Source organism: Hyperoodon ampullatus, assembly GCF_949752795.1.
Source record: "Hyperoodon ampullatus genome assembly, chromosome: 5".
Classification (NCBI taxonomy): Eukaryota; Metazoa; Chordata; class Mammalia; order Artiodactyla; family Ziphiidae; genus Hyperoodon; species Hyperoodon ampullatus.
Window position 1 is genome coordinate 38,059,493 of NC_136918.1, and position 22,066 is coordinate 38,081,558.

The 22,066-nt window shown below is 37.5% G+C and overlaps 1 protein-coding gene across 1 annotated transcript in view; it reads left to right on the forward strand.

The window, feature by feature from the left end:
- Positions 1-1,303: 1,303 nt before the first annotated feature.
- ATP13A4 (ATPase 13A4) overlaps positions 1,304-22,066 on the forward strand; it is a gene marked incomplete at both ends in the record, with an annotated part of 141,194 nt that continues 120,431 nt past the window's right edge. The window contains one exon of the mRNA XM_079704914.1: positions 1,304-1,366. Within this exon, the coding sequence (XP_079561040.1) occupies positions 1,304-1,366 (63 nt within the window). The remainder of the gene's footprint in view (positions 1,367-22,066) is intronic.

Below are 22,066 nucleotides of genomic sequence, written 5' to 3' on the forward strand. Positions count from 1 at the left end.
TCTTTATTTTACATGTGAGCAGATGGAGGCTTCTAGAGCTTATGAAACTTGTTATCCCCAGGTGGCATAACTAGGAAAGTCCAAATCTGAACCCAGGCCCTCCAAATTCAGAGCACATGCCCTTAAACGCCGTGCTCTACTGACTGCTGTTAAATTAGATGTTTAGTTTAATTATAACAACAGCCCTTGATCGGAGCTGTATGATACATTTCCTCAAGCCCTCATTCAATTCCTCCAGTTACTGGATGAGAAGAGCCAGTTCTTTCAGGTTAAATGATCACATGGCAAGGGCAGCGCAGATGAGCAGCTGGATTTTTTTTTTTTTCCCCAGAGCGGACATGGATGTGTGTCCCCCTCCACCATTCTGTGACTTCTGACAGTTATCTTAGACTTCTGTTCCAGCTCTCATAATAACTAACCACATTTTATCACACTTGTTTGCATATTTGAATCTCTACATCAGTCTGAGGGTGGCAAATATGACTTGATTTATATATGTAGTCCCTGTGCTCAAATAATGTGACTTGAATGAATGTGTGAAAAAATCAAAAAATGAGTCTAGACTCCTTAAGAGTTTAACCACCAGTATTTAGTGAGAGGAGACTACACAGAATAGCTTGGTTACACCTTTGTCTTTTTTCTGCAAGTTTCTCAAAAAAGTAAACAATTCCACATACACATTAAGTGGAATGTGTTTTGCACACAGAGGAATGCGATTTCAAATACCTTTTGAAGAGGATTAGTCACAATTTGTACCTTTGGTAGGCAAAATAAATGAGGATTCTATTAAAAGCCGATGGAATAGGGCTTTCATTAATCAAATAAATTCTGCAGCTCTGTTAGCCTCCTTCCCACCCCAGTTCCTTGTGAATAAATCTGGGAGTCCTTGTGCCTGCTCCCCACTCCTCGGAGAGGTCCTGCCAACTCTGCATTGTCCCGCTGGATTTGCAGTCAGATGTCTTCTGCTGGCAGGCACTGTGCAGGCAATGAGTTCTTTCCCTGTATGTCGGGCACAAAAAGATCAGCATGGGAGCAGCAGCCTCCTTTGGGACAGCTGCTCAGAGAGAATGCAGTTAGCCAGGAGCCTGCAGAAATTCCTCCAAGCAGAGGGTGGCTCGTAGGAGGAGTTCAGTTTGCTAAGTACTGTCATTTGCTGAAAGAAGGTGTGTGCTCCAGAAGGAGTTTTAACCTGGAGGATCATTAAGTCTTTCAGTCAGCTGGTGAGCGGCGGTGGCTGGGCAAGTTCAATTCGTCCTGGACGCATCTGCTCCAGAAGGTCAGGGAGGAGTGGAATCACTTTTCCATGGGGGACCACTTTGAGAAGGACCAGCAAGCTTTGCTCAATGAAGGAGAAGAGAATGAGATGGTAAGATTCTAGCCACATTCCCCCTCTTTCCATTCCCACTCCCCAGCCTCCAATACTCACACGCACACATACACACTCATACACACGCACATGTGCACGCTCATACACACACACACACACTCATACACACACTCTCCTCTGTGATTTGATTCCGGCATTATGTGAGAAAAGTTAATGTTCAAGAAATCTTTCTCTCTCATAAATGTAACCTCTGACAGCAGAAATTTGCTAGGATGGAAAATATTGTATTCATTTTATCAAGAATGTTTTGAAGTAAAATTGAAAGGGAGAGAAGTACAATGCCCCTTCATGATATGTTTTTGAGACTTCTCAGTATAGCAAGTTCTGTTCAAAACGTCTAATAATTTCAGCAAATCCCTAATGTTGGGAGCAGCGTATTCCCTAATAGGAAGAAGTAGCACATCTACAGCGAAGTAGGAAGGGAGCTGGGCTTCTGACCTTCTTCTCTGCTCACATATCTGTGTTCACAAAGACTGTTGGACAGGGAAAACATATAAAATATTAACAGCTATCAGCCTACGTGCATTTCTCTTTACTTCTAGAATTTTACTTGTAGCTCCCTACATACAGATTGGTTTCAGAAAAATTTCTGGAGTTCACTGTTTCTTTTCATTTAGATGTGTTCCCATCTGAGAAACTGTAGGAAAAATCAATGATGATTCTTATGCTCTTGCTGAAATTAAAGCTGTATTTCTCAATGACAATATAATCAAGAGAGAGTTAGGAATGTGTACTTCTGTTAATAAGGCTGTTCTGCTAATTGTGTAAGCATAGACTTTTATGCCAGTAATGGTGTAATTAAAACATTAAAATGTGAAGCTCTCATTCTACAGTAACATTTTTATCTTCCTGGAATTAATATATAAATAACAAACCCCAAAGATATTTACTTAAAATGTTTTCTTGGTTAATTGCTTTAGCCCTGGCTATTAAATTCTTTGTTCCTGAACTGGTCTTTCAGGTCTAATCTGCTTACCTGTTCCTATAGCAACAACATTTTTTTGGACCTTCAAGAGTAGATGCCTTCTGCTATCACAGCTGAAAAAATTATAAGGGAATCAAAGTCACCCAAGTTTACGTGACTTTCTTAACCCTCTCCTTACTTCTTTTGGGTTTGACCACCAAATGACAGTTGCCTTTAGGCCCTACACAAATGTCACCAGAAATGACCCTCTGACCCACGTTGGATATCATCCTTATTTCTCCAGAGTGTTTTCTCTATATTAAAAGAATTAAGAGAATTCTCTATATTAAGTTGAAAAATTGATCCTCATCTTGAATATTCTTCACCAGAAGGCAGAGTCTCCTTCTCTCTACTGGCTTTTTAAATTCTCCCTCAAGTCCTCAGATGGAAACACACCTACTCTTTTCCTGCACACTCATTTCTTCTCTTCCACAGTTTGTCATTCAAGAGTCATGAAGAATCATCTACTTTCTGTCAAGGCTTTCCTAGTTCAAGGGACACTACTACCCCTTCTTTAGCCTACGTATCCTAGTGAAGCAGTGTAGTTAATAGCTCATCTTCATAATAGCATCACCCAGTCAATGCATCAGAGTGTCAACTTAGTATTGCATGCAGCTGAAAGCCCAGTTAGGAGAGGGCCTTTGACAAGGAAAGGACACTATGTTTTCTGGAGAGGAGTCATCTGGCTGGTAGTCTCGGTGGAGGTGCAGCAATTAGTATGCACTCTTGAGCTCTCCATCCTGCTCTGCCTGGAGAAACCTGGCCACCTGCCTGTTGCTGTGTCTGACACTCTGTCCCTTTTAAACTCATTACTCCATTCCCTTCTCCCCGAGCAGTAAGCTTCAAAAATTAGCAGGATACCTTAAATGTATGCGACATATAGTTAGAAATTTTTAGTTTACCAATAGTTTCTTGCCTACTAGCTAACTTGGTTTTCACTACACCCTGTGAGGTAGGTGTTATGCTTCCCACCTGAAAGAGGAGAAAACTGATACACTGAGAATTTGCTCATCTAAGGTTACATCAACCATGAAGACCAGGAGCCGAGACCCCATGTAGGTTAAGTTGGTAGACCTGAATATAGCCTCCTGATGCCTTCTTCAGCTTTTGCAGAGGATATAGCACTCTTAATAGGAGAACACACTTCCTCCCTGATAAAACAAAGCTTAGATCCATCTCATCCACTTAGATTTCCCAGGATCTCTTGTTGTATATGATTTGTATTTCCTGAGTCAGTCTATCTCGTTTGGCCTCAACGTTAATCCCTTTTAGCAAATCAAGATTGTCTAGAATTGCGTCACACCAAAGTGTTTACAGTTTCTTGCTTTCTAATATACACTCTTTGGACCTTTGCAGAAGTCATTCCTCCGATGATAGAAATCACTGCAAGTTTCAAGAGAAAACAGCATTCTAGGGTTTAGCCCTCATGTCAAATAAAGAACAGAATATTTCCATGCCTAATGATGCCTGGGACTATCTTCCACTCTAGAACTAATAAAACAGGAACGAAAGAGACACTCTAGGTGACCTGAAAGTAATATCCTTAAGTGCAATATGAGATAGGAGCCAATGGAAGAAAGAGCTTGTTAGGAGGACAAGGCAGGAAAGAGGAGAAAGTGACCTTCTGAGTAGGTTCACCCAGATGACTGCCTCTGAAAGGCCTCAAAGAGGAGACCGTCTCCCAGACAGCACCATAATGGGACCAGAGACCAGGCTCTCACTAGCTTTAGGCTAGCCACTTACCTGCTCTAGCCTCAGTTTTTGTAGCTGTAAAATGGGAGTTGTCCTTCTTACTTTACCTGTCTCACAGGGCTCTTATGAGGATCAACTAAGACAGTCTATGTGGAATTGTCTGAAGAAGTATAAAATTCTGGAGAAGCATAAGCTGAGGTCTATGCAAAGGTAGGAGGAGTGAGGGCTTCAGCAATTAACCAAATGAATGAATACTACCCTGCCCACCCATCCCCCATGAGGTCATCTCTTCTCATTAAATAATGATAACTGAGGAATATATACTTTTATTCACAAGCTATAGAGACCATTTATAAATGGAGAGGAGCTGAGTTACTTTATAACCTGCTTTGTAGTGCTTACTTTGGAAAACACATACCAGTCTTAGGACTCAGTGTCCTTATTTGTAGAGGGAGAGTGTAAGGTGGGCTGGGAGCTCAAATTCCTTTGTATTCAGATGTTGCATATTTATATTTTGAAAGGCCTTAGAAACACTGAGTGCTCAATTCCTTATACCATGACTGAATAAAGGTATGATTTAATTTATTCAAATTATCTTTAGTTATACTCTAATGAAATCAGACTCCTTTGGGGGGAAGTGTTTTGTTACAGCTAGACTTGTTTTAAAAGTTGTGTTCACTGATTTCTTTCTTTCCTAGATTTTAGCAAATAAGAAAGAAAAAAAAAACCTAGAAAATTTTTTCTGATTATAAAGGTAACATATGTTTACTATAAAAATATTGAAATGACATATATAGGTCTAAAGAATGAAGTAAATATGATTCATGAACTTCCCACCCAGACAAGATCAATATTATTATATTGGTGACTCTCCTTCCAGACTTGTAAAAAATGCATATACAAAACATCACTTTCTAATATTTCACTACATTTTAATATTATCTCTACTCTTATGATTATTTGTATCCATTGTATCCATATCATGGAAATACTACATAATGGTTACTGTACATAATGGTTACTGTACATAATGTTCCTGTACATCTCTTCCCAACTCTGCATTCAGTGATATCACATTAGTAGCTTGAAATGAATAATGTTGGGAGTATTTATGCCACAGAAATCAGTAAGTGCTACAGAGAACTTCTACCTGCCCCACCTGAAGGCTTGCTGTTCAATACCTACCAACACACCACAGCACATATTATTTCTTCAAGACTTCCCTTTTTACCCCCATACATGTTTGGATAGAAAAAGAAAATTCTGTTTGGGTATCATCCATTTATTTGCACTATGCACCATGCCAAAACAAAAGACAATCAATCAAAATCTATTCTTAAAAGAATGTGCACCACCTATTTACAAATATGTATTTTTTATTTATTTATTTTTCTTTTTAAATTAGTTTCTGCTTTATAACAAAGTCAATCAGTCATACATATACATCTGTTCCCATATCCCTTCCCTCTTGTGTCTCCCTCCCTCCCACCCTCCCTATCCCACCCCTCCAGGCGGTCACAAAGCACTGAGCTGATCTCCCTGTGCTATGTGGCTGCTTCCCACTAGCTATCTACCTTACGTTTGGTAGTGTATATATGTCCATGCCTCTCTCTCGCTTTGTCACAGCTTACCCTTCCCCCTCCCCATATCCACAAGTCCATTCGCAAGTAAGTCTGTGTCTTTATTCCTGTTTTACCTTTAGGTTCTTCATGACATTTTTTTTTCTTAAATTCCATATATATGTGTTAGCATACGGTATTTGTCTTTCTCTTTCTGACTTACTTCACTCTGTATGACAGACTCTAGTACTATCCACCTTATTACAAATAGCTCAATTTCATTTCTTTTTATGGCCGAGTAATATTCCATTGTATATATGTGCCAAATCTTCTTTATCCATTCATCCGATGATGGACACTTAGGTTGTTTCCATCTCTGGGCTATTGTGAATAGAGCTGCAATGAACATTTTGGTACATGTCTCTTTTTGAATTATGGTTTTCTCAGGGTATATGCCTAGTAGTGGGATTGCTGGGTCATATGGTAGTTCTATTTAGAGTTTTTTAAGGAACCTCCATACTGTTCTCCATAGCGGCTGTACCAATTCACATTCCCACCAGCAGTGCAAGAGTGTTCCCTTTTCTCCACACCCTCTCCAGCATTTATTGTTTCTAGATTTCTTGATGATGGCCATTCTGACTAGTGTGAGATGATATCTCATTGTAGTTTTGATTTGCATTCCTCTAATGATTAGTGATGTTGAGCATTCTTTCATGTGTTTGTTGGCAATCTGTATATCTTCTTTGGAGAAATGTCTATTTAGGTCTTCTGCCCATTTTTGGATTGGGTTGTTTGTTTTTTTGCTATTGAGCTGCATGAGCTGCTTATAAATTTTGGAGATTAATCCTTTGTCAGTTGCTTCATTTGCAAATATTTTCTCTCATTCTGAGGGTCGTCTTTTGGTCTTGTTTATGGTTTCCTTTGCTGTGCAAAAGCTTTGAAGTTTCATTAGGTCCCATTTGTTTATCTTTGTTTTTATTTCCATTTCTCTCAGAGGTGGGTCCAAAAGGATCTTGTTGTGATTTATGTCATAGAGTGTTCTGCCTATGTTTTCCTCTAAGAGTTTGATAGTTTCTGGCCTTACATTTAGGTCTTTAATCCATTTTGAGCTTATTTTCGTGTATGGTGTTAGGGAATGATCTAATCTCATACTTTTACATGTCCCTGTCCAGTTTTCCCAGCACCACTTATTGAAGAGGCTGTCCTTTCTCCACTGTACATTCCTGCCTCCTTTATCAAAGATAAGGTGACCATATGTGCGTGGGTTTACCTCTGGGCTTTCTATCCTGTTCCATTGATCTATCTTTCTGTTTTTGTGCCAGTACCACACTGTCTTGATTACTGTAGCTTTGTAGTATAGTCTGAAGTCAGGGAGCCTGATTCCTCCAGCTCTGTTTTTTGTTCTCAAGATTGCTTTGGCTATTCGGGGTCTTTTGTTTTTCCAAACAAATTTTGATATTTTTTGTTCTAGTTCTGTGAAAATTGCCAGTGGTAGTTTGGTAGGGATTGCATTGAATCTGTAGATTGCTTTGCGTAATAGAGTCATTTTCACAATATTGATTCTTCCAATCCAGGAACATGGTATATCTCTCCATCTATTTGTATCATCTTTAATTTCTTTCATCAGTGTCTTATAATTTTCTGCATACAGGTCTTTTGTCTCCTTAGGTAGGTTTATTCCTAGATATTTTATTCTTTTTGTTGCAATGGTAAATGGGAGTGTTTTCTTCATTTCATTTTCAGATTTTTCATCATTAGTGTACAGGAATGCCAGAGATTTCTGTGCATTAATTTTGTATCCTGCTACTTTACCGAATTCATTGATTAGCTCTAGTAGTTTTCTGGTAGCATCTTTAGGATTCTCTATGTATAGTATCATGTCATCCGCAAACAGTGACAGCTTTACTTCTTCTTTTCCAATTTGGATTCCTTTTATTTCCTTTTCTTCTCTGATTGCTGTGACTAAAACTTCCAAAACTAAGTTGAATAAGAGTGGTGAGAGTGGGCAGCCTTGTCTTGTTCCTGATCTTAGTGGAAATGGTTTCAGTTTTTCACCATTGAGGACGATGTTGGCTGTGGGTTTGTCATATATGGCCTTTATTATGTTGAGGAAAGTTCCCTCTATGCCTACTTTCTGCAGGGTTTTTTTCATAAATGGGTGTTGAATTTTGTCAAAAGCTTTCTCTGCATCTATTGAGATGATCATATGGTTTTTCTCCTTCAATTTGTTAATATCGTGTATCACGTTGATTGATTTGCATATATTGAAGAATCCTTGCATTCCTGGAATAAACCCCACTTGATCATGGTGTATGATCCTTTTAATGTGCTGTTGGATTCTGTTTGCTAGTATTTTGTTGAGGATTTTTGCATCTATGTTCATCAGTGATATTGGACTGTAGTTTTCTTTCTTTGTGACATCTTTGCCTGGTTTTGGTATCAAGGTGATGGTGCCCTCGTAGAATGAGTTTGGGAGTGTTCCTCCCTCTGCTATATTTTGGAAGAGTTTGAGAAGGATGGGTGTTATCTCTTCTCTATTTACAAATATGTATTTTTTTTTAAACAAAAAATGGAGTCATTCCATTTATACTCTTTTTTAAAGCTGGCTTTTCATTACACTTAAAATATATTAGGGACATATTTTCCTTTTGATATTTACAGCTCCACATAACCATTTTAATGTTTAACTTGTGTTTGGATGGACTATGCTATACTAAGCAAATCTCTCATGTTACTTATGTCATTTGTAAACTTTTTGGCTGTGATGGAAAACTTTTTGCATGTGTTTTAAAATATTAATCAGATCATTTCCTTAGGATAAAGTCCTAGAAAAAGCACTGCTGCAATAAAGGGGATGTGTGTTTTAAATTTTGATTGATACATTGCCCTACATTGCCCAAATTGCCCTCCCAAAGATTGCGGTTTTATAAAAATATACTCTGACTAGCAGTCTGTTTTTGAGAATACTTGATTTCTCTACCATACTTGCCAATGTTGAGCATTATCAGTATTTTTGACTTTGGCTCATCTGCAATGTGAAAATGATACTTTCTGGCGGAATTATTTTTCATTTCCTTAATTTGAAATTGATCACATCGCTATACGTTTCTTAGCATTTTTTCTTTACTAGAATATATTAATGCTATCACTGATGTTATATCAACCAGTAGACTGGGTAACTAAAAACTAGTGGATGTGGAAAAGCAAGAGAAACTCTTTTTGAACTTCCAAGTCATTTGTGGGAACAGCAAGAAGTTAGTGCCATGGGCACATAATATAGCAGCAGGGTGGTGTGTGGCCTTTGCCACTTTGGAAGTCCTGTTGCTCCTTCAGCGTGAGCTAGGGACATCTGTCCTCTGCAATTATTTGGCTCATTTTGATAGCTGATGTTGGCCTTTTCTTCCCTAACACCAGGGAGCAAAAGCACCTCCCCCCACCTCAATAGCTACTTATTTATTATGCTCCATGAGCACCTCCGAGTTGGTTGCCAATGTTAACTAGTGAACCCACAGATCTCATAGTGGAGGAATTGTGTTCAGACTGAGACATATTGTCAGTTGAAATGTTCAGGAAGCTGGGCCACTGGCCAAGTCTAGGGTCTTTATTCTTGATTCATTGCTGCAGAACTCCCATGAAGTCAACTCATCTCTGATTGAAACTCTTGAAAAGTGCGATTTAATGGCTTCTTGAGAAGAGGGGTCCTGCTTGTTTCACCTTTCTATGGCCTCCTTCTCCCCTTTCCCACTCCACCCCCCCCCCCCCCCCAGAATTTAGCACAATTCTTGGCACAAATACTCAGGGCATATCCGATGGCACAATTGCAAGCCCCATTAACCTGCAATTTTGCATTCTGAGAAGAACAGGGAGGTAGCAAGGCTCAAAGGCTGCAACAGTTTGAGAAATTTAAAGAGGAACCTAGGAAATTTTATGTTATTTATTAGGGATTGTCAATCATCTTGTGAATTTATCAGTTGGCTGCTATCTCCCTCAGGCATAAAGAAAGCTTATTCTTCAGAGTTAATTAGCCATGCTACACTATTTTTCTGTGAGATACCTTATTCTACCTTTTCATCTGTTCACGTATAAACTCAACAAATATTTACCAAACCCTTACTCTGTGCCAGGAGTCCTCTGTGCTAACCAAAGAGGGTTTCGAGTGAATAGCAAACAGTTTCTGTTTTCAAGGATTTCACAGTAGAGTCGGCAGGACAGAGTATGTAATTTGTGGGGTCCAGTGCAAAATGAAAATGAGGTGTCCCTGGTTCAAGAATTATTAAGAACTTCAAGATCACTGTAGCAGAACATCCTTCTAAAAGCAGGGCCTTGTGTGACTGCACAAGACACACGCTCATGAAGCTGTCCTACAACTGGGGGGACCAGGGATGCAAATGTAATGAAAGTGTGCTGAAATAGGTATCATTGTGGGACTTATGCATACAGAGCTGTAGGAGCACAGAAGAAGTAGCAACTCTGTCAAAGAACACTCCAAGGGGGAAGATGGCATTTAATTTCCCTGGAGGGGTAGGTGAAGGCCAGCCTTTGAAGGACTGTATAAGACATCCTAATGAGTACACATTTTATCTTTTCCAATGATTCCCAAACATTGGTCCATGAAAAAACCGTACCAGAATTAAGTTGGGGAGTACAAAAAAATAGATTCCTAGGCCCCCATTCCAGGCCTACTAAATTAGAATCTTTGACGGTTGAGTTGGACTTGGTCAGAAAGATGTGATGCCAATCTGATGAATGCAGCGGGGAAGCTACTGAAAAATTTGAAACAGGGAATGATATGGTAGGATTTGCCTTTCCAAAGGATGTTACATCAGGGGATGAGGAAGTTTGGTTGGAGGAGGCAAGACAAGGAAGGAGTGTTTGAAAGAGTCCAGGTGAGAGATTCAGGATGCTGAGTGGAGACTGGATTTAAGAGATATTTAAAAATTAGAACTAAAAAGACTTCATGACCCATACGTAGACTGTGGTATAAGAGAGAAGGGGTGAACAGGATGAGTAATTATTAAGGAAGTCTTTAAGGTTCCTACTTTGTCCAATGGGAGAGGATGATGCTACCACTTAATCCCATAGGGAAAAGTAGGAACAGGTTGGGAGCAGGGATGGCAATAGTCACAGCAAATACTTATATGGCGGTTGATTTGGACTAAGAACTTTACATATAGTAACTTATTTAACCCTCTCAACAACCCTAGGAGGGATGAACATCTCTCTTCTACAAATGATGAAACTGAGGCACAGAGAGATTAAATGACATGCACAGGTTCATCTGGCTAAGTAAATGGAAGGCTATAGCCTAAGTTTGTGCTTTAAACATGATAATTTACTGCCTCTTGGTTTTGCTTAATTTTGGACGCACTACTTCAGTTGTTAATGGTTGCAAAACACCAGGGCATAATCGAAAGAAACACAACATTAAGGGTCTGGAGACCAGCACTGTGGTGTTGGCTCTGCCATTATTAAAGTAGGTCATGGTCACCTCTCTTTGATTTCACCTCATTTACAAGATGGAGATAATAATACCTTACTGGTTTGAGCCAGAGACCAATGCAGATGGTTTCTTGATGTACTCTCCAGCACACATACAAAATATGGTTTAAAAAGTTTTAAAACAGGTGGATAAAATATCTGTGAAACATCTTAAGAAATTTAAGTGATACTCTTGATTTTTTCAAAGTGCTGTGAGATTTTTTTAGTCATGGAAAGGCGAACATATCTGGAGACATTACATTAAGTGGGAGATGGAAATTTATGGCAGTTGCTGTATGAATTACTCAATGAATAAAGGAATAAGGAGTAAATCTATTCATAAATAATTAACCAGTGCTAAACCCTACAGCTCCCTCAGGCCCACAGAAGACATGGAGCACAGGAACTTGGCCTTCAAAAGAATTGGTGATTTGGTGATATGTCCAGAGGAAATTCATTCCTGGGCACCAGTTTCAAGACTCTGTGACTATTTCAAAGCCTCTTGAAGACTAGCCAGAGTGAGACCATCTATCTAAATGGGCTACAGCTATTTCTAGATGCCCATCATGTAAACCTTGGTGAGTTGCCTGAAACCACAGCTGGGTAGAGTTGGAAGGCAGCTCAGAACATCGTCTCCTCAAATCCATCCTCACCCTGAGGCTACTTTTATGTACAATGAGCACAGTTATGCCCTAGATGCCCCCTCAGAAAAAGAACAGAAGGAGGCCCAAATGTACTGGGTGATTTCCAGAGAAATATTATGTCCCTCAGGCCAGAACATTTTCTGATTTTATTTTATTTATTTATTTTTTTCACTTTCTGATTTTAGTGGTTGCACACACAGGGCTCTGGCTGAGACTATAATCACCATAGCATTTCCAGAATCTTCTTGGGGGAACCATGGCTGCAGGAGTTTGAATCTCTAGTACTCCAGTCTCAGGATCAGTACAAAGAAGATAATATCGTGAGGAAAGGTCAATTTTTGAGGCCAGGTCAAAAACAAAAGCATCCAAGAATGCAGTTTGGGTAGATAAGTGGCTCCTTCTACTTGCTTTTAATGGAAGAATAAGGTTGAATTTTATGGCATACATTTACCTTCAAGTTTTCTCTCCTTCAGCTTGGAATCACCAAGCATGATAAGGATCTTTCAGCTTGGAGGCCACGTCACCCTGTGCAGGTCTTTCCTTTAGTCAATTCCAAGAGACAATTTTTTACTTTCCATTTTCTTTCATCACCAAAATGTGGTCTTCTTGCTCTTCCCAGAATATATTATATACTTTCTCTGCCAGGGTGGTATCTTCACCCTAATATCTGGCCATCAGAGCCCTGCCCCTCCATCAGAACTCATCTCAAATCTGACTTCCTTCTTTAAGCCATCTGGGAGCCCCTGGGTCACACTTGGTCCCTTCCTTGTCTGGAGTGGATATGAATGCCTACTATAGCAATTTTCACTGGGTTCTGTAGTAGAGTGCTGTGTTTATCTTTCTCCCCCAACAGATTGCGAGTAGGGGAGGGTACTGCATCTTATTTCATGTCTATATTTCACACATAACATTGAAGTTACTTAATATATTTCTGATAAGATAGATTGAAGATTTTATGCAAATATTACAAGAGTTTTTCTCTTCTTTCCTGACTCAATTGAGTTGTTAATCTGAATTTTAGAAAAACAAGTACTGAGAAATTATATAATCTGTCCAAAAATGAAACCTGAGAAGCAGCAAAAACAGATCTTGAACCTTGGCAGGTTGATTCCAAATCTCCTGCTCTAACTCCAATAGTTTCCTGGCTACTATTACTGCTACCGCCCCTACTAATACCACTATCTCTACTACTACTATCACTACCCACAACTATCACTACTACCACTACTACCACCACCACTACTACAGCTACAAAATAAGCCCAACACAGTGTGTATTAGTTTAGCAGCTATGTTATACTTAGGGCTCATTTTGAGTTTGTGAGAAGCAAAACCTCCGGGTCTCTTTTGTAAAAGTCATAGCTTTCTGATCTTTTGGGCATAAAAGTGAACAGGGCACAGGTACTGGAATGAGGTCACCCGGATTCCCCTTCAGTTTTCAGCCATCCATGCCTGCCTGCATTACAGAAATTGTCTCTCTTTATGCTCTTGTCCCTCCACCAGTGTGTCCTCCTTGGCTTGTTACTCAGTGCTAGGCTTCTAGTAGGGGCAGAGAAGGTAATCCTAGCCAGTCCTTTTGTGTTTGGGCTTCAGGGAGTGGTGCTTTGTCAATACTCCTGTTCATCCTCTACATGGTAGCCACCTCTGTCTTCTATCTGTCAGGGGTCTGAGATGGGAGTTTCCTGCCCCTCCGATCGCAGTTTCTTGAGCATGATTTTGTAGAATCCTGGTTTCAGGATGGTAAGTGGTAGAGGATTTTTGCTTCCATTCTTCATCCAGCACCAATGGAGTTTTGCTTGTGTCAGAGAGGATTTCCTACTTGGAAGTAACTGACCTTTGTCAAATTGGTCATACAGTACTGGTTTTAGTCCAAACTTCACATGCGGCCTTCTGATAACTCCAGGATTACATATCTCCAGATACTAACCCAGTGGAAAAAACAATTTGCCTTGTTTTCAATAGTCTCAGTAAAATAGATGAGCAAAAAAGACTCATCTTTTCCTCACTGGCTCTGATTGGATCATCTCCCCTTTTCAAATTTATTAGTGTGGACAGGAGAATACCATGGTCTTAGTCACATGCCCGGTCCTAGAGATGGGGTCAGAGTCAACTCTGCATAAAGCACATCAGCAGAGGGTGGTGAAAGGAGTGGTTTGACAGAAGAAAATTGGGGTATTGGATGCTATTACCTGGAGTGAAATAAATGGGGATTTGGTAGTCTAGACAAAAAAATACAAATGGACAAACAGAATTTCCAATCTGATAGTCAATAAATAATAGGTTAGCTGAACTGAACAAATAATGTTTAAAGTGGTTGTGTCACCCCGTGATTTTTTTTTGCCTCAGAGAATATAAAATATAGAGCTTTGCTGAAGTATTTTAGATATCTGTGAAGAGGTAGAAAAGAGCTTTTAAAAATATATGTTCATTTATATTTTTAAAAATTATTTAAATAATTTTTATTTAAATTAATTTTTTTTAGTATAGTTGATTTACAATACTGTATTAGTCTCAAGTGTACAACAAAGTAATTCGGTTCTCTCTCTCTCTCTCTCTCTCTGTATATATATCTTTTTTTCCCCCAATTCTTTCCTTTATAGGTTGTTACAATATATTGAATACAGTTCCCTGTACTGTACAGTAAATCCTTGCTATTTATTTTATATATGGTAGTGTGTATCTGTTAATCCCATACTCCTAATTTATCTCCCTTCCCCCTTTGGTAATTATGTTTGTTCTCTATGTCTGTGATTCTGTTTCTGTTTTGTAAATAAGTTCATTTTTATTATTTTTTAGATTCCACGTATGAGTGATATATAATATTTGTCTTTGTTTGACTTACTTCAATTAGTATGATAATCTCTAGGTCCATCCATGTTGCTATTTTTCTGATTTTAAAAGTTCATTGAATCGTATTTACTTATTACAAAACAGAAACAGACTCACAGATGTAGAGAACGAACTTATGGTTACCATGGGGAAGGGTGAGGGGAAGAGAGAGATTGGGAGCTTGGGATTGACATGTACACACTGCTATATTTAAAATAGACAACTAACATGGACCTACTGTATAGCTCAGGGAACTCTGCTCAATATTTTGTAATAACCTAAATGGGAAAAGCATTTGAAAAAGAATAGGTACATGTATATGTATAACTGAATCACTTTGCTGTACACCTGAAGCTAACAACATTGTTAATCAACTATGCCCCAGTATAAAATAAAAAATGAAGTAAAATAAAATAATTTTGGTTATTAAAAAAGTTCATTTAATCATATTCAATGATTAAAATATACACAATATAGAAGTAAAAGAAGAATCACAATGATGTCATCACCCAAGGCAGATACCACGAGTATTTTAGTTTATACTTTTATATATCAGTCTTTTTTTGTTTGTGCTTCACCTTTTTTTCAATTAAATTTGAAATCATACTGCATAATTTTATGTTGTTTCCCTTCACTTAATATTAGTACATATACATTTTCCCCATGTTATTAAAAATACTTAAACATTAATTTAATGGCTATATAATATTATTTAATGATTACCAGATTCTTATATACATGGGTAGCTTTCTATTACTACTACTAATAATATTGTAGTGAATATCTACAATATAAATATAAATCTTGCATATAAATGCATATAAATCTTGTCTGTGTTTTGTATAAGTTAGAGGGATATTTTTAAAGACAGTCTTTCCTAGTTGCTAAAATCATACCCTTCAGGGGGGGTCTGTGCATTTGTAAAGTCAGATTGGCTTTCAAAACCCCTCTCAGGAGTAGAGATCTAGACTCACGTGGAACTGCAAGAAGGGATATGATTTTGATGCTCAGAAATGCCATGTTTCCCATTCTCCATCCCAGAAAACTATGAAGAGGAAGTGTGTAATAGAAAGTTGTGAAGCTTCTATTTATTTAAAGGCTTTTCAGTCAAAAGGCATCATGTGCATATAAAGGATCAGTTCTGAACACAGCAGCCCCATGTTGCAGAGGTGAATGGGTCTATAGCAATAGACTAGGGAGGCTTCATATTTCATTTCAGGAAAGTTTTCTATGTAGCTTCCCCCTGCTGTTTCTACCCTAGGAGGAATAAATAAAAGATAGAATTCCTATTATCTTGGTATCAAATTCTATCCCCTGTGGTCACAGCTATAGTATCTGTTCTTTAATAAAGGTCTGATTATGGGGCTTTCACACTATAGGGAGAAAAGCCCAATCATCTTCTTTCTGAACTTTTACACAAGATCACAGAGCAGGAAAAAATTTATTTTTGAGTTTTACATCATTGAAATAATTGCCTACAAAGGGTCCCTATATAAATTAATTGGCCAATTGAAAATAGCAAAAGATATGCAAATAAAAGTAGAATATTTTATTACCCCAAGGAAGATATACTTTTCTACTTAATATTTCATAGCTTATTGATCAACTATTCACTGCTATATCTCCAATGCTTAGAAAAATGCCTTGCACAAAGTAAGTGCACAATATATATTTTTGGAATAAATAAATGAATGAATGAATGATGGATGAATGTAGCTAGTTACAATTACATTTCAAAATTATATGAAACAGCATACCAATTGAAAGGTAAATAAGGATTAGAATTGAGAGAAATAGATGCCTAGTTTACTACACTTCATTTCACCTCAGATTCATTCCACAGAATGAGGGTCTCAGGCCAAAAGCTTCTTCAAAGTTTACCTGACCTTCTCCTGCCCCTTACCTCACCCATCTAACCTTTCCTTAAATGCCCTCAGATAAGGAAACTCAGCATAAGATAAATCATTTCCTTGTAAGACAGAGAAGACAATTTAAAAAACTCTACTTTATGTTGAACTGAAATATAGTTCTATTAACCTGAATTCATTAGTCTTACTTTTTTTGCCTTTTGGGGCTACCTGTCAAAAATCAGCTTCCATTTCTACAAGTCAGGCATTTAAAAATTGTTCTCGTATGTCCTTCAGTCCCACCCCTCCAGGTATCTTTTCTCCAATCTAAAGAGTTCCTTCAATCACTCTTCATGTGTCATAGTTCTTCAAAATTTACTTCAGAAAATCTTGGAATGATAATTTAAAGAAGCTACCTTCTCTTAGTGTAATTCCCTTTCTGAAATTCACAGAGATTCTGGGATAAAGGGGCATCTACCAGGAGGAACACAGAAGTGCCACTTACTGTGTCACCAAGGTTGTTGACAATAAGGAGTTCAGACCTTTCTGTTCAGAACCAGACAGGTCTTAGATCAGTCTGATTCTGTTACCAAACTCAGGTTTGGCAGCTCGCTGCTTGAAAAATCAACTCAAGAGACAATTGTTGGTTGGAAAGGAAAGGTTGCTTTAATGAGGACTGGCAACCAGGGGAGAAGGTTGACTCATGCTCCAAAACCAACTCTGAAGATTCTGCTAGGCCATGAAACGTGTTAAGGGAAAAGGGGGAAATAATCTCAGTTAACCATTAACGGAGGGGGTGAGATTTTTTGTCATGTTTCCATTCCATGCAGATTTGCTGACCTCTCCTGATCTTCCTTTGGATGCTATCTTGCCCGCTTAATCCACCTGCAAATTTGCTAAGGGGTATGCTGGGGGTAAAGAGTCAGTCATTCTTTAACTACATAATTCTTCATTCTTACTCCTTTTAATCTGGGAAAGAAATCAACAAGTTAGACAAAGCATTGTGTACATTCAGTAGAGCATAAGACAGGAGTTAGGTTAAATGTTACCTAGTGATCTCATAAGGTCTGAGGGAAACAGAGATGGACAAACAGAAAAGGGGCAAAAGAGCTGCTTACAATTCTTGCCTAATAATTGTAATAGTCGTAGTTATTGACTACTTACTAGGACCTGTGTCCTTTGATAAGCACTTTTCATGTGATGCTTCATTTAAAATTTATAATAACCCCATTAGGTAGGTACTGTCACTACAGGTGCAAACATTAAATGCTTCTGTTGTTCTTCTATGGCAGGTGTCTGCATACTACAGATTGTGGGTGAAATCTGGCCCACTGATTGTTTTGTAAATAAAGATTTGTTGGAAAACAGATCATTTGTTTACAGATTGTCTCTGGTTGCTTCTGCACTACAACAGCACAACTGAATAGTTGTGAGAGAGACTGTATAGCCTACAAACCTGAAAATGTTTTTTATCTGGTACTTTACAGAAAACATTGACTTGTTCTTTTCCTTTCCTTTCTGGTCTCATTCTTTTTTAAAAAAATCTTTTGCTTTATTGCTATAGTAAAATATTACTTGTTAAGATTGTCCACATTTTCTTTATCCACCAGCGCTCATTGAGTAGAGCTCTGAAAGGACTGGGGCTGGGTGGTGTTTAACAGTTTGGACAGGCTGTCAGTGAGGGCAGTAGACATTTACAAACTGCCATGGTGGAAAGGGCCTGTTTAGAAGCCTGGGCTCTTTCTAGCATGAATTATTCCATTAACCATTCATTTTGTGTGAGGAATTTCCCTTGTCGGGCCTCTGTTTCTTCCATCTCTAAATAGATATAGATCTGTAGGATCTGTCTGATTTAGTTTCATACCTGTCCTCATTTTGAGGTTGCCCAGATCTGTAAGAAGCTTTGCCTGCTAGACACAGTGCACCTATTTATGAGCAAGAGCCTAATGGATCCTTAGACCCCTCAAATCATGGAATTTCAGGTATAGAAAGTCACTCAGAAATAATCTAGTCCGACACATTCTTTTTTTGTCTTTTTTTTTTTGTAAAGGTAATTGTAGATTCACATGCTGTTGTAAGAAATAATACAGAGAGATTCTGTGTACCCATTGGTAACATCTTGTAAAACTATAGTACAATCTCACAATCAGGAAATTGACATGAATACGATCAAGGTACAGAACATTTCCATTACCACAAGGATACTTTATTTGCCTTTTCATAGCCACATCCATTTCCTTCTTATCTGCACTCCCTCCTTAAGTTCTGGCAACCACTAATCTGTTCTCTATTTCAATGATTTCATCATTTCAAGACTGTTATATAAATGTAGGCATACAGTATGTAAACTTTGAGATTGAATTTTTTATTCAGTGTAATTTCCTGAGATTGATCCAGGTTGTTGTGTATATTAAGAATTCATTCTTTTTTTATTGCTAAGTAGTGTTCCATGGTATTCCATGGCGCCATGTTTTATTTAACCATTCATCCATTAAAGGTCATCTGAGTTGTTTCCAGTATTTGGCTATCATGAATAAAGCTGCTATAAACATTTGTGTATAGGTTTTTGTGTGAATGTAATTTTTCATTTCTTGGGAATAAATGTTCAGGAGAGCAATTACTGGGTTGTATGGAAGTTACATATTTAGTTTTTAAAGAAAGTACCAAATTGTTTTCCAGATTGGCTGTACCATTTTACATTCCCATCAGCAATGTCTGAATGATTCAGGTTCTTTACATTCTCACCAGCATTTACCATTGTCACTATTTTAAATTTTAACCATTTTGATAGGCATGTAGTGATATTTCGCTCTGGTTTTAGTTTGCATTTCCCTAATGGCTATTGATTTTGAACATCTTTTTGTGTGCTTGTTAGCCATCTACATCTTCATGTCTTTTGTCAGTTGTCTAGTTGAATTTTTTTTTTTTTACTGTTGAGTTTTGAAAGTTCTTTATACATTCCGGCTACCAGTCCTTTGTTAGATGTATGGCTTGCAAATATTTTCACTCAGTCAATAGATTTTCTTTTCCTCCTCTTAAAAGGCAAAAATTTTCACAAGCAATTATTTAAAGAATTCCAAGTTATCATTTTTTTCCTTTTATGGACTGTGCTTTTGAAGTCAAGTCTAAGAACTCTTTGTGCAGCCACAGGCCCCAATATTTTTTCCTGCTTTTGGTCTTAAAGTTTTATGTTTTATATTTAAGTGTGCAATCCATTGAGAGTTAATTTTTGTATAAGGTATGAGACTTAGGTTGAGGGTCACTTTTTGCCTATGGATGTGCAATTGCTCCCGTACCATTTGTTAAAAAGGCTAATTTTTCTCCACTAAATCACTTGTGCACATTTGTCAAAAATCAGCTGGGCATATTTTTATAGGTCTATTTCTTGGTTTCTATTCTGTTCTGATGAGCTATGTGTCAATGCTACACAGTCTTGATTAAGGTAGCTATATAATAAGTCTTGAAATCAGGTAGACTTGTTGCTCCTACTTCATTTGTATTTTTCAAAATTGTTTTAGCTATTATAGTTCATTTGCTTTTCCATATTCCAAATTTTATAATAATCTTGTTTATATCTACAAAAAATCTTACTGAGAGTTTCATAGAAATTATATTAAACTCATATATTAATTTGTAGAGAATTAAAATTTTCACTCTGTTGAGTTTTCCAAACCATCAACATGGCGTGTCTCTCCATTTATTTAGATCTTCTTTAGTTTATTTCATTAGCATTTTGTAGCTTTCAATATACGAGTCCTGTACATATTTTGTTATATTTACATCTAAGTATTTCATTTTTTGAGTGACGGTAAATCATCTTGTATTTTTAGTTTTGGTATTCACATGTTCATTACTGGGATACAGAAATACAATTGTTTTCTGTATGTTTATCTTGTATCTTGTGACTGCGGTGAACTCATTTATTAGTTCCAAGAGTCTAAGAGGTTTTCTGTTTGTAGATTTCTTGGGATTTTCTATAATAGAAATCATGCCATATGCAAGTAGAAACAATTTTATTTCTGTATGCTGTTTATTTATTTTTTCTTGTCTAGCTACAACTCCAGTAATGTGTTTGAATAAGAGTTGAGAATAGACACCTTGTCTTGCTCCTGATCTTATGGGGAAAACATTCAGTCTGTCATCATTAAATATAATGTTAACTGTATGTTTTTAAAGATGTTCTTTGTCAAGTTGAGGAAGTTCCTTTTTTTTTTTAGAAGTTCTCTTTTATTCCTATTTCTCTGAGAGTTTTCACCATGAATGGCTGTGAAATTTTGTCAGATGTATTTTCTGTATTGATTGATATGATTGTGTTTTTGTTTTGTTTTGTTTTTTTGTTTTTTTTACTCTGTTAACATGATGGATTACACTGATCGATTTATGAATGTTGAAGTAGCCTTGTATCCCTTGAATACACCACTTGATAATGGTGCATAATTCTTTTAGCATATTGCAGACTTCTATTTGTTAGTACTTCATTTAGAACGTCTGCTTCTATACTCCTAAGGGATATTGGTCTACAGTTTGATTGCTTTCTTTTTCCTTTCTTCCTTTCTTTTTCTAATACTGTCTAGTTTTGTTATCAGGGTAACATTAACTTCATAAAATGAATTAGGGAATGTTTCATCCTTTTTTATTTTCTGGAAGCAATTGTGAAGAATTGATATTAATTCTTCTTTAAATGTTTAGTGAATTTTTCAGTGAAACCACCTGGACTTAGGGATTTCTTTTTTTGGCTGCACCATGAGGCTTGCTGGATCTTCCCCAACCAGGGATTGAACCTGGGCCAGGGCAGTGAAAGCCCAGAATCCTAATGATCAGGCAACCGGGGAATTCCCAGGGGTTTCTTTTTTAGAAATTTCAAAAGTATAGATTCAATTTTCTTGATAGTTCCAGGGTTATTTAAATTATCTATTATTCTTCTAATGATATGAATAATAAGATCTTTTTTAATAGTTTCACCAGTTTCATGGTTTTATTTTTTAAAGACTATTTTCTTTTTGTAGTTCAGTTTGGGCAATTTTTATTATTCTATCTTTCATTTCACTGATTATTTCTTTTCCCTCCATTCTACTGTTGAGTCCATTCATTGAAGTTTTTTTGTTTTTGTTTTTAATTTCAGGCACTGTATTATTCAGTTCTAAAGTTTCCATTTTGTTCTACTTTGATCTTCTATTTCTTGTTGAGATATTCTCTTTTTTTCATTTTTTGGTGTGACTGTAGTTGGTCCTCAAAGTATTTTTACAATGGCTGATTTAAAATCTTTATGAGATCATTCTAACATGTCTGTTATCTTGGCGTTGTCATCTGTTGATTCTGTTTCTTCATTCAGTTTGAGATCTTCTTCTTTTTGGTATGACTTTAAAAACATTAAAAACTGGACATTTCAGGTATTATGTTACGAGACTCTGGATCTTATTTAAAACTTATACCTTAGTTGGCTTCTGTTGCCACTGTTCCAGCAGAGGAAGAGTAGGGCACAACCTCATTACTGTCAGTTGGTGGGGAAAGTCCAGGTAACCTACTCAATCGCCATTGACACTTGAGGAGGAGGAAGCTCCTCATTATTGTTGGTTGAGGGTAGAAGTTTCAGCACCACTAGGCTTCCAGTGATAACTCTCTGGCTTGGAGAATTAGAAGTGCCTCACTGCTCCTCCTCACATGACC